Source organism: Prenolepis imparis, unplaced genomic scaffold (genome assembly GCF_030444845.1).
Source record: "Prenolepis imparis isolate NDT839.2.m4 unplaced genomic scaffold, iyPreImpa1.0 SCAF_8, whole genome shotgun sequence".
In the NCBI taxonomy this organism is placed as follows: domain Eukaryota; kingdom Metazoa; phylum Arthropoda; class Insecta; order Hymenoptera; family Formicidae; genus Prenolepis; species Prenolepis imparis.
In genome coordinates, this window is record NW_028141166.1 from 13148917 (window position 1) to 13162034 (window position 13118).

Below are 13118 nucleotides of genomic sequence, written 5' to 3' on the forward strand. Positions count from 1 at the left end.
ACATAAGTATAAACATATTACTAGAATATTATTTATGTGTGTGTGTCAACTGAATTTACAAAATATAATTATAATTTGATCTATATAGTAAATTGAAAAATTTAATGAAAGATCGCGCGAGAGAAAGATTCTCGCAGCGGACATTACTTTGAAGGTTTCATTCTGTTTATAATTGCAAGACACTCTATATAGCAGTTATCTTATACATCGTACTTGAGCGAATCGTATTTTATCAGGCTGGTTTCGTGACGTTTCTACCGATATAGTACATATGTACAAAGACGTCTTATCAGCAGCAGCAGCGGGTGTTACGTGTTACTATAAAGCTGCCGTATCCGAGCTCGTAAATCGCCATTATTCTCGGCAAACAATAAACTCTATGGTGATAGGCACCCACCAATCGAAAATATCGAAAAATCGCGAAAAACGTGAACTTTCTGCTCGCCTAACATAGTCTCTCATCATTAATTTAAATAAATATTTAAATAATACGTCGACATGATTGCATTTTTAACGTTAAACATCGACAGAGTAAATTTATAAAATATGTTGCCTTGATTTTTGTAAGAAACAAGGCATGGAAAAAATTGCGGAAAATTCGGAAAACATAAAGTTATACTTTCGTCTAGAAAAAATTAAAAATAATGAAAATTATATATATATTTTTTTGCTTTTGTTTCTTTTTTTACGAAGAATGTAATATGTTGGTTTAATGATAAAGTTTCTGGCATGTTTTATAAATCTGCTTTATCACGCTACGCGATAGTTTCATTAAAGAAAAATTAAATGTTTCAAGGAACTTGAAACTTGTTTAATTTGTTTTCTTGATTCTGACGTCATGAGTGAAGATAACTGATATCATCATTGGCAATATTTAATCATCATCGTGAATCGCCGAATATACGGCGTACATATACACATTGATTAATATCAATATTGCGCTTTTTCAAACTATGAATTCTTAATGATTTCATTACAATAAAATTAACTAAATGATTTTATTAGGCTGCTCCATATCAGTATCTTTTATCTTTGAGAATCTGTGTGTCTTTCTTATCTATAAATCTTTGGATTTTCGCGGATATTACATATCTTCAAAGCGCGATAGAACGCAAATGTTCGCAATTACTGAACTATTTGTGCACATATCGACATTTTCGCATAATATTTCGTCAAAAAAGAAGAGAGGAGAAACAAATATTTACTCGTTTGGCGCTATCTTAATAACATAAATAATTACAACTAAAAAGTGTTATTATCCGTGCATACGAGTGAAGGCCGATGGTTTAATAAAGATAATTTGGATACATATTATACATATGAAAAAATAAGAGAAAATGCAGAGAGACGAGGAGATGATCATATTTTCGCAACATCAATGAGTGCATCGATCGATCGATCGACAGTTGTGCGTGTGAGTGGTGAACTGGAACTTTCCGCATACGAGGACATCGTGCGTATAATACATATGTTTATCACTCATTCGATCCAACTGATGCCCGTGCGTATGATGTCAGACTCTATCTTTGGTACACGAAGTAGATGACCACGCAAACGCACTACGTAAACTTCCTAGCGGAGGGCGAGGGGGTTGATTAAATGTTTGGATCTTTTTTGGGTGTGCTGGATGGGTTCTTGAGTCTTTGATTGAATTAGATTCCTAAATTTTGTCCAATCTTTGACGCACATTTGAATTTTCGAATTTTCAGATTCTGAGATCCCTTAAATTTTTTTTTTTTTTTTTTTTTTTGACATTTAAGATTTTTTAAATATACCTAAAAGATTTCAGAATTGTTTATATTTTCGAGGGGAGATTTAGGATTTTGAATCTTTGCAATTTAAAATTATTTTTCATGCCACTTAATTCGACTTCGTTATAAAATGTTGTATTTTTATATTTTGAAAAATTTAAATGTCGAAACTTCACAATTATGAATTATTGAAAATAACTATATATCTTCCTGTCCAATTAGCTTTGTGTAAATTCTTTTTAAAGATTTTTTTTTCTTGAAGAGATACAGTCTCTAGACAAATTATATTATTCTGTTTTAGAACGTGTAAAGAATAAGAGACAAAAATTACGTCACAAACTAATAAAAACAGTTTCATTCAGTTCGTTTATTTAGGAATTACGTTTCCTGTCTACGTAAGCAACGCGTAAGCATCGAAGAATAGTCGATTAAATTTTCGGAATTGGTTATCATATAAGTGTGAGTGCGTCAATGCCATTATAACGCAATCTTATCTCCCCTAATCAGATCAATAGAAGGATCTAGTAGTACATCAATTAATTATGATAAAAAAACAAATCCGAGGATTTCATAATTTCGCAATAAAAAAATTAATCATCGCACATACGAGATAATGCTCCAGATCCAGAAAAAGATTCAAATAGCTATTAGAGAAATAAAATGCGCCGCGGATTCACCTGAGAAAACAACACACATGTGTTAATCGTGCCCTCGAGCCATTTTTTATCAGCTTGCGTATATATACAACATGTGAAAAACATTGTTTCATGTGTGACAAAATTATCGCGCATATCGAAATATAGGTTGATTAACACCAAGAAATACTACACAACATTGATTATCCAAAATAATTGACCAATAATTAATCCACGGTCTATCGAACGAATCAAGAAAACATATGAGATACAAGTATAGCTTCTTCTTTACACTATACTCGTAATTATTCAGACGTCAGTTCTATAACTCTTTTAAACTGTTCACATTTAAACAGCTTTTTTTAAACCTTTCTGTTCTTTACTTTGACGTATTTTCTGTATTTCATTTACATTTTCATCAGATATCACATCATTTCGGCGTTGGCTATTTTCGTGACAGCGATTTAAATTAAACTCATAATCTAGATATACAGAGTGTCTTAGATTAATTGTACTTTTGCGTTTCTTTAGTCAATTTCGAATCAGTTTTTTTTTTTTTACAGAATTGTGATTATCAATAGATTTTGAATTTGATATGCGATTGAATTTCGATAATGCCTGTTTTTTAAATCACCTTTAACGATTAATATATTTGGCTTACAGTTACAAAAAAGAAAAATTAAAAATACTTTTAAATATTGCGAAAGAAATACTTTAATCCCTAACACTTTTCGGAGACTTGGATACATTTTTTATTTGTAGTATTTTCGAGTAGATCTTGAGATTGAAAATTCTTTCGCAGTATTTAGAGACAATGCTATAAATTAAATCCCTCATTTGCAAATTTATATTTATACGCTGGGTTGTCATTGAGCATTATAATGTACGTTACATAAATTCTCATAAGAAATATGATCATATTAAGAATCATCTAAAAATAAGGAAACAATTTTTAGTCTTTATATTTGAACAACTTTTAATCTGTTATTACATAGAAGTGTCAATTACACTTTTTCAAAATTGCGCTTATCATTTATCATACGGTAGCATATAAATATTATTCAGAAAGAGTTACATAAAAGTATAAAAAGAATCGTATTTTTTCAAATTATAAAAATTACGATAAGTTAAAATAGTTAAATCATCAAAAGACCGCGAAATGCTGACGCGATAAAGAACTCTATGAGAGCATTCGATATTAATATTCGAGACGCCGACGACTGATATCGATCACGTGGAAGCCTCCTTACGTCTCTCTCGCATTGCTATAGTTCTCACGTGTGATATCTCAGTAATACTATATTAATATTAAAAATACCGAGACTAATATCGATCGAACGTGTGTCGGGAACTCTTTTCTTGGTACGGCAGTGCCCGTCGTGGCGTAATGTGTATCTCGAGACACCGGTTGTATGAACGTACAAGTGTACACAATACATGCGCGTGCACATAAAGCGTATATATGCTCGCGCCGTCGTCGGATGAGTCATCTCGCGCGCGTTGCACGCACGATGGCGCAGAACTTCCTTTTTTTTTTTTTTTTTCGCGATCGTCGATAGCTAATGTTGCGTACAATTTATAAAGATCTAGAATAAGCCGAGGAACTATTCCAGAGACTTTCAATAGTGAAATGTGTGAAAATATACGGTCAAAAAACGTGCATTTATAAAGATTGTTGTTTCGAAACCCCAGAGGTAAGAGTTCTATGAATTTAAAGGTATAATAAGAGAGATACGAAAAACTAGAAATTTTAACTGGGATATATGTACATATATCGAAATATATCGAAATTAAAATTCTACAATGAAGTCAGAATTTTATATACGATTCTCTAGTGGCAAAACTATAACTGAAAAATATTTTCCATCAGAAGTTTCTAAAATCCCGGAAGAAAAATATCACTCTTATGCTCTCACTGTTTATATCTCCCTAAAGGAAAAGAAACAGAAAGCAAGTGTACATATATACGATCTTAATTTATGATACCATATTGCGAAATATATCACACACACAAAAACTGTTAAATAATTTTTAGCAAGCTACTTAAATTATTTGTGAATTTTTATGTTCGATTAATCATTTTTCTTAATAAAATTGAAGTTTGCAAGATATACTCCTCTCTAAGAAAATATCTTCTTATCGAAATTTCAAAATAAACGTAGACTTTATCACTGAGAGAATTTTCTCTTATAATTTACCCAGAAAATCATGGTAATCGTGGGACAATATGGTATGGAAAGAATTTTATGTGAATTCCTCTGATTAATATTTATCACAATAAAATATAAAATGTTTGATTAATTTGACTAAACTGCATAGTAAAATTAATTCAACATTTTATATTTTATTGTGATAGATATTATTTATATTGTGATAAATATTAATCGGAGAAATTCTCACAAAATTCTTTTCATATCATATTGTCCCACGATTACCATGATTTTCAGGGTAAATTCTAAGAGAAAATTCTCTCCGTGTACATAATTAATTTTATACTACTTTGAGTTACAGATGAGATACATTTTTTTACGAAATTTATATAATTTTTTCCTTTGTAAAAAACAGATATTGAAAAGATTAATATGCATTCCAATGTAAGCTAGGTTTGGTATGAAGGGTTAAATTACGCTCCTGCGCAGAACGTACCGCGATGACCCTCTTCACCCCCGTCGTGCAGCCGGTAGCGCGTTCTCCACTCTTCTCTAATGTTCTCCGCTCTCTTCGTCGCCGGCGAACTCGTCGTCGTCATCGTCGTCGTAGTCGTAGTCGTCGTCCGCGTATCGCTCCGCGCTTAGTTAGCCTGGCTTTTCCCCCTCAGTCTTCGCTCGCCGGCCGTTGGCAGAGGATCCTACATCGATCGCGCTCTCGCGATTGTAGATCTTCCGTGTCGTATACATCGCGTATTCGCCGTTCCCATGGGAAACATGTTGGTCCGACGTGAGCATCGCGGGGCCCCTCGGGCCCACGCGATCGCCCTCTCTTGAGACCCCCGTGACGTCATCCCGACGATCCATCTCACCATCAACATCCTCGTCTTCCTGGTCCTTTCCCACATCCAATTCCTTGATCCTCGTAAGATCGCTCTTATGGATGGTATCGCGTCGGGAGTGCGTAATATCGGGCTTGTTTTTTTACATGTAACACTCTCTTCTCGGGCTTTTTCGTTCTCGAATGTGTAAGTCGAAAACTGGGACGCTCGGGCCACCGTTAGATTTCTAAACATCGGATCGGATTTTTTGGTTCCTGGATATGTAGATGCAAGGTGTGTTGTGTAATCGGGATTCTCTAGTTTCCCTAAAATGCTATAATAAAATGTATAAAGTCAAGGTGTTTTCGATTGGAAATTGGAATGCATATATCCTCGGACTTTCAATTCTTTAGGGATTTGTATATCGAGATTTTTTTATTGAAATATTTCCTACAATTTTTACAATCTTAGACGTATAAATTGAAAATTGAAACAATTAAACATTTAATCTTTATTGTACTTTTACATAGGTATAAGTAAAATATAATATTCTCAAGTATTTTCCATAAATATCAATCTCTGTAAACATCACTCGAAATTATGTAATAAATACTTTCATATTTCAAAGTACAATTCAGCAATTCTTTTTCAGTCATTGAGATTTAAATCTTTTTTTTCTTGAATGTATCTATTTAAAATATGTAGATAGCAAATTCTTATATATTAAAATTTTCGATTTTTGAATACGTGTTTATAATATGTTGGATATTTTCTGTAGGACATAATATTTTTTATATAAATTCGATCTGATATTTGAATCTTGAAATTTTCGAATCTTCAAATGTTTAATCGAACCATTTTAATTATTTGCATATGTACTGGATATTTTAATTAATGGCTTTAATTAATTGCTATCGAATGTAGATCAGGAATATGATTGTGATGTAAATGAGAAATCTAATTGGGAAATCTAATACTTGACTCTCAATCTTTAGATCCATGAATGTATAAATTAAAATTAAAAGCAATATATATACTTGAAGATATACTTATCTGAAAATAATAAAAAAATATAATTTTATGAATTTATAACTTTTTTTTTAGATTCTTTAGATTTCCTTAAACTTTCTTGAAAAGTTATGTGCATTTTCTGTTATTTTATTTCTGTCTTACTCTGATGCAATTATTTGATATAAATACTTAAATTATGGACACGATGGAATTAATTCGAAGAAATTATCATTCTTTTCGAGCGAATGAAAAAACGTAGAGTATTCCACACGATGGCAGGTGTCGGTGCTACACCTGTCCGTAGGCCGAATGCCTTGGTCAGGTTACGAATAGCGACAGTCCGAAACAAATACCTTTATCTTAATTTTATACCGTATGGCGATAAATTACTTTATTTAAATCGTAATTTATCTACTATCACTATCGCGCCTTAGTTTTCAATGACGGGTTTCAAATGTGAAGCGACTTTTCTTGACTACAAACGTTTACTCATTCTTCACGATTTTTTACTCTTCGCTATTTAATATTATATGGATAATAAAGTTTCAATTTTTTAAACGCTATTGATGCAAAATATATCCGAAGCTAATTAAAACAGTAAACACAACATGGAAAATACAACAAAATATTTTAATATTTAAAATTTATTTTTTTAAAATTTTATATAAAATTCTTTTAACTTTTGCTTAGCAGAAAATGAATTTATGAAAAAGCAGTTAATGCGAATGACAGAATATTATTTATAACTAGGAGATATCTATATATAAAATAAGGGAATTTACAAACAACAAAATTAAGTATTAGTAGACTTTTTCTTCTTAGAGTAAAATTCATTGAAATTAATTGAAAATAGCATTATTCGTTTATGGATTTTAAATTTGAAAATTTAAATCACAGTTTCTTGTTTTTTAATATGAAATATATAACACTCTAATTATATATCAATTCTAGTTTAAATATTTGCTGAAAAAGTCACAAGCATTAGATATTTCTTACTCGTATTTCACACAATTATACTGATTGCGAGTAATTTTTATGTGCTAAAAAAATAGCGATATCAAATCTTTCTTAGAAAGTTTCCATATGTCGATTTTATGTAAATTAGTAATTATTTCCGCTTTTTGCGCGTAAATGTTGCTTTAACAACTTTCTCGGACTGTTTGATAATGCCTGTTTGAACGGCTACATTCGTAAGAGATATCGACAGATTGCGAGGGTATCGGGCCCATCGCTAGTCACGAGGTCCCACTTGCCGCTCGAAGCGTCGAATTCCACAACGTTTACTCATTCGAAAGAACGAACTCTCGAAGACTTCTCGGGGCCGGAGAGAAACTTCGATGGCGGAAGAGAAGTGGGAGAGTGGTCGGACGAGAGAGAAAGAGAAAGAAAGAGGGGACGGAGTAACCGATGGTTTAATCGGTCGTTGATTCTAACCGAGTATTATTCAGTTTGATCTAATTTAAACGATTTTTCTCACGATCCAACGAAAGTATCAAATAAATTGAAAAGTATAAAAATTTAGGCAAAAATGAAAATTAGAGAAATAAAAAAATCTGCAACCTAATTTACGAAATGTAATATTATTCATATTGGACGAAATTGAGAGATCAAATTTGTCTTTTAATTTTAATGACAACAGTACATTCACACATCTTACAAATTCAAGTCCCCTTCGTGAATTCGAGGTGGTTTCGATATTTTGAGATATTATATAAAGAAATGCAAAAGTAAAACAATTTGAAAATGACAGAAAGGATTTTTAGGAATCTCAAATGGAGCAACACACGGATAATAAATATACGCAGCGTTATTTATAAAAATATACAAATCACATGCTAGCAAATCCCGGGTGTATCACGTAATTTCTAAGTTAGTACATCGTTGCTTACAACAGATCTTTCGTAATGCTCGAGACATTGGTCGTCGTCCAACTGCCAAATTAGAATTTCTAACTAACTAAAAAGAATAAGATAACGCAAGGATTTCGAAAATTTAAAGACATGACAATCTGTGCCGTGTTCTTAAAATATAATGTTCAAACATCTAAAATGCTTTTAGTAAATCAAAAGATTCTAAGAATGCAAAATATTTTGAAATTCAATACTCGCTTAAACGGAGTCGAAAATCATGAACACGATATTAATATTTATTAGTATATATTAGACATGATATTATAATTTATCAATTTAATTCAAACTATTCTTTTTAATTTAGAATAAACATAATCTCGAATATGAGAAAAAGTGAAATATGTTACAGAAAAAAGATTAAATAAAAAAATATATAATGAAAAAATAAAATACATTTTTTGTAATATTTTTTATTTTATTTCATATTAAAATAATAATTATAAGAGATCAAACAAGCAAAAGTCTTCTTTGGGCTACTTAAAATAGAAATTATTCAAAATTTGTTTTTCCATTATTTCATTATTTCTGTTAACGCAAATAAGCGAATTTTAAATCTGTCAATATGAAAAACAATCGCAAATGCCAAACTGCAAGAAATACGAGAAACACGCGAGTAAAGAATGCGCGAATTTGGAACTTCTGTTGTGTATTAACTGACGTAAGGGAAAAAGTTTGACAATTGCTGACGTATCGCAATTGTTGATGTTTCAGCGTCGATTGCAGGACCGTGCCACGACGTGAGCATCACCGACGTGAACTCCAACCATCATCATCATCATCATCACCATCATCATCATCCCGGACACAACCAGCTCGACCATCGGCCTCAAGACCGAATTCCATCGTCCTCCTCGATGTCTACCTTGCTATGCTGCGAGCCAGTATCGGCTGGCCGGCCTCGGGCCAATCTAAAACTCGTGCTGAACCGCAGCCTGAGCGAGCCAGGACCAAGTCCTTGTGCCTTCCCAACCTCGCCAACCGCTTCGCCGATCGCCATTAATAACAACAGCAACCCCACTATACCTCCCTCGATTATTATCGACGAGGAAACGAACGGCGACGACAACGACGACGACGTCCACCGTCGTGGCTTCCATCACCTCCACTATCACCACCACCATCATCATCACCATCTTCATCATCTTCATCATCATCAGCACTTGCCGATAATCACGAAGCGTTGCAAACTGGAGACCGCCAGTCTGCCCAACAGTCCCTGCGCGGAAAACGCCACCCTTCATCGTCAGCTGGTGCTGAGCAAGACCCGCGTCATCACTTCCGGCGATCTCGCTCAGCGTCTCGCGCGTCTCGAGCGACCCTCTGCCGTTTCGCCGGTGATTCTGGACTGCAGACCGTTTATACTGTACAACGTCAATCATATACGCGGCGCTATCAACGTCAACTGCTCGGATCGTTTCAACCGACGCAGACTCCAGCTGGGGAAGGCTACTCTCGCCGATCTTGCAACCGCTCGCGAGGGCAAAGAGTTGCTCAGGAGGAGACAGTTCAAGGAAGTTATAGTGTACGATGACTGCACCGATGACCTGGAGCATTTGCCTCCTCAACATCCATTGTTTTTGGTACTCGCCGCCCTTGTGGATGATGATCGAGAACCCGCTCTGCTGATCGGTAAGTACTCTTCAGTTTTTCTTGATCGTCTGGCTGTTATTCTGATTCGATAAAAGGATTGCATTGTGAAGCTCTCAACTCCTCACTATAATGACGTTCAATATTATGAAGGATAAATCATACGCGATTTTTTTTCTTTCTTTTGCACTACACGTGTTAAAATAAATTACACATTGAAATATAATCTTCAGCAGGTTCCAAAATGCGTGGTTAGTATTTAAAAATTAAACGGATATATAAATTCTTTCCATTTTTAAAAAATATAAAATTTGATATATAAATTATTAATTATTAATTATTAATTATTTTATCTAAACTCTCGTCACACGACGAAAGATTCGAACTAAAAAACTGACGATTCGTAGTATATGTCAAATAGATTAGTTATCGCTATATTTCCTATGGTTTAAATGTATTGTGAGCCAGATGTATTCTTTGCGTGATCGAATATGGCACAACTGATAATAGCAAGATAATGATATATGAAGATATCAGATGTGTGATCTATACTAGCAATACATCTTATCGTTAGACAAATTTTTCAGTAGATAGTATAAGATGAATTGTTACTTGAAAATATATGGATGAAACTTTCTCCAATTTCTTTGCAAATAATTGACAAATAATTGATTAATTAATACGAATTAGTACAAGACAATTTAACTAATTATTGTACAATAATTAATATAAATATAATTTACAAGTTTAAATGATCCAAAAACTTCGAAACTTATTAATACGATGAGGCTTTTATCAAGTATATAAACTTAAGATTGTCACGATGATCTTTGCACACGAATATCTATTGATAATCAATCTTCGTGAGTTTGTCCTCGCTGATTTTTTCTTGTAGCGCGGAATTTGTTTACAAAAGCGAAAAGACCGTGAAACAGAGCAAACTGTTTGTCGTCTATCCGGTCCTCTACGTGGGAGTGAGTCTCTGGTTTTCGGAAATAACGATGATGCGAGCGCGATATTTCTGCCGGCCGCCAATCGCGCGTCGAAACTTTTACGCCGAGATCATTCTCTGCTATTATTTTTGTCGCTCATTATAGCTAATAATTTTTCGTACTTTTTTCACGATACGCTATTTTCAGATTATGGTTTGTTTTCTTAACAGTGCATCCTGTAGCGATTGTCAGTTTCACATTTTTCATCATTAATTTTTTTTTTTTAATTTGATAAATGATTTGTTAAAGAATATTATTTAAACTGAAATAAAAAGAAAGAGAATAGTAAAGCTTAAAAACAAGATTCAGCATTAAAGGAGGAATATATTGAATTTCTTTTTAGTTTTATTTCTATTCAGGAAATTTTACTACGAAAAAAATGTAATAATTTTCGAGATGTTTTTTTTTATTAATATATAGAGTTTATATTTGTAAAAAAGAGATCACAATATATATCAATACAACATAGAATCAATTCAAATTTGGCACTAAATTTTATTTTAAGAAAATCTTTATATGGATGCAAGGCTACAAAATATTTAAATCAAGAGTAATATCTGTTTATTATAAATTTTACAGTTTTTATATGTTTCTTTTTTTAACTAGTTTATATTTTTGCTTCTCATTTTTTCTTTTTCGTGGAAGTGATAGCAGTATAATTTCATTTTAGATATCAAGCATGTCCTTCTGACAAAACTGTTTGCTTGCGAAAATTTAAGGAATAACGCAGGCAGCTTTCCATATAATTCGAGTGGCTATACTCAAATTAATAAAATATCAAATTCAAATAAGCTAAATTAAAAAACATTGAGTTTTTCTGTACGAAAAATCTTAATAGACATTTAATATCGTCTTTGCTTAGTAATATACAAAATACAAAAATGTCACTTAATAATGTTTAAAATTCAATGGGCAACAGTAAGCAAAATATTTATCTCACAATAGAATTTTAGATTTATAAATAGCCTCGGTTACGCTTTTAAATGAAAAATTGGAGGATTGTGCGAAAGAAAGTAGTGCTTTTATTGGGAAATGTGCTCGTATATAAGATCCCACGTAAATCTCGCGACATAATGTATGGCAATTGGGAGATAATCCAAAGGAATCAAGGAAGAAATGTAGACGAAGACCCATTTGAACGCTTGACTGCGACTGCGACGGCGACGACGACGACGACGACATCGTACTCGTATCGTCGGCGCGTACGAAGGCGAAAGGTGGGGATCTATTCATAGGAGTGACTCACGTCGGAGATGACGCCGCGAATAGTCGGACAGATTTTGCGCGCCGCGATCTGCGCTTTCGCTGTATTTTCGCAAAGCTACACACGGGAGATGAATTATAGCGGACTAAGCGGAAGATTTGTCTAGAATTTACGCGATATAACCGCGTCGAATTAAATATTAATCGCGTTTAAAATATGGCCATATAATTATCAGTCTATGACGTAAAGCAGATTGCGCGATAACGATATCACAATTATAATACTTCAGGCAACAAAATTTGCAAAGTCCATCAGGATATATAACATAAATATATGGCACATATCATGCGGAAATTGCACATAATATTATATATCTAATTAAAATAAAAGAGAATGATATGTGAAAATTTAAGAATCCAATTTTTAAGATTTTAAATCCTTATATTTTATAAATCTATAAATGCTTAATTACTGAAATCTATATAAATTCTTACATTTATTTATATTATTTATTATAAATATACATCACTAATATAATTATTAAGAAGTTATCGAAATTATCGATTTGAAGATACAATAGTAAAATTTGAGAAAAGATAATAATAAATATATTCAAAACATAAAATTTAATTTTAATAATTTAATAATTAATGTAATTTATCAGGCGTTTATTCTTTCGTGATTCAACAACGCGTATGTTACTTTTGATATCAATTTGTCTCAGCTAGTTATTACATAATTAGTAACGATTCGCGGCCGCCTATAAACAACGAGACCAAAGCATCGCGTGGCTCGTTTTGGCGAGGCTAATGCGCGCGTCTGGTCTCCCGGTCGGTCCTGATCGCATTTTTCTCAGACGACGACGACGACGACGACGACTACGACGTTGAAAGCATGAGTCACCGTGTATATCGACCCTACGGCATGTTTACGCTGGCTAAGCGCACGAACAGCCATATGTCAAAATCACGATTGCATAACGTATCCCTCGCGTTGTCGCCGCCATGGCGTCTCGCTCTCTTTTCGGGATATTTAGATATGAGTCAGTTGCGCGGATTAT

The 13118-nt window shown here is 33.2% G+C and overlaps 1 protein-coding gene across 2 annotated transcripts in view; it reads left to right on the forward strand.

Annotated features, from left to right (window-relative positions):
- The window catches only part of LOC145939550 (dual specificity protein phosphatase 10), a 43998-nt gene that overhangs the window by 11523 nt on the left and 19357 nt on the right, over nucleotides 1–13118 (forward strand). The window contains exons 1-2 of one of the 2 annotated variants that reach the window (XM_083043948.1): nucleotides 4947–5648; nucleotides 8987–9904. In XM_083043948.1, coding sequence (XP_082900074.1) covers nucleotides 5642–5648; nucleotides 8987–9904 — 925 coding nt within the window. In that variant the 5' untranslated portion in view covers nucleotides 4947–5641. Of the gene's footprint in view, nucleotides 1–4946; nucleotides 5649–8986; nucleotides 9905–13118 lie in introns of those variants that run through there. The other variant, XM_083043947.1, reaches the window with a different exon arrangement.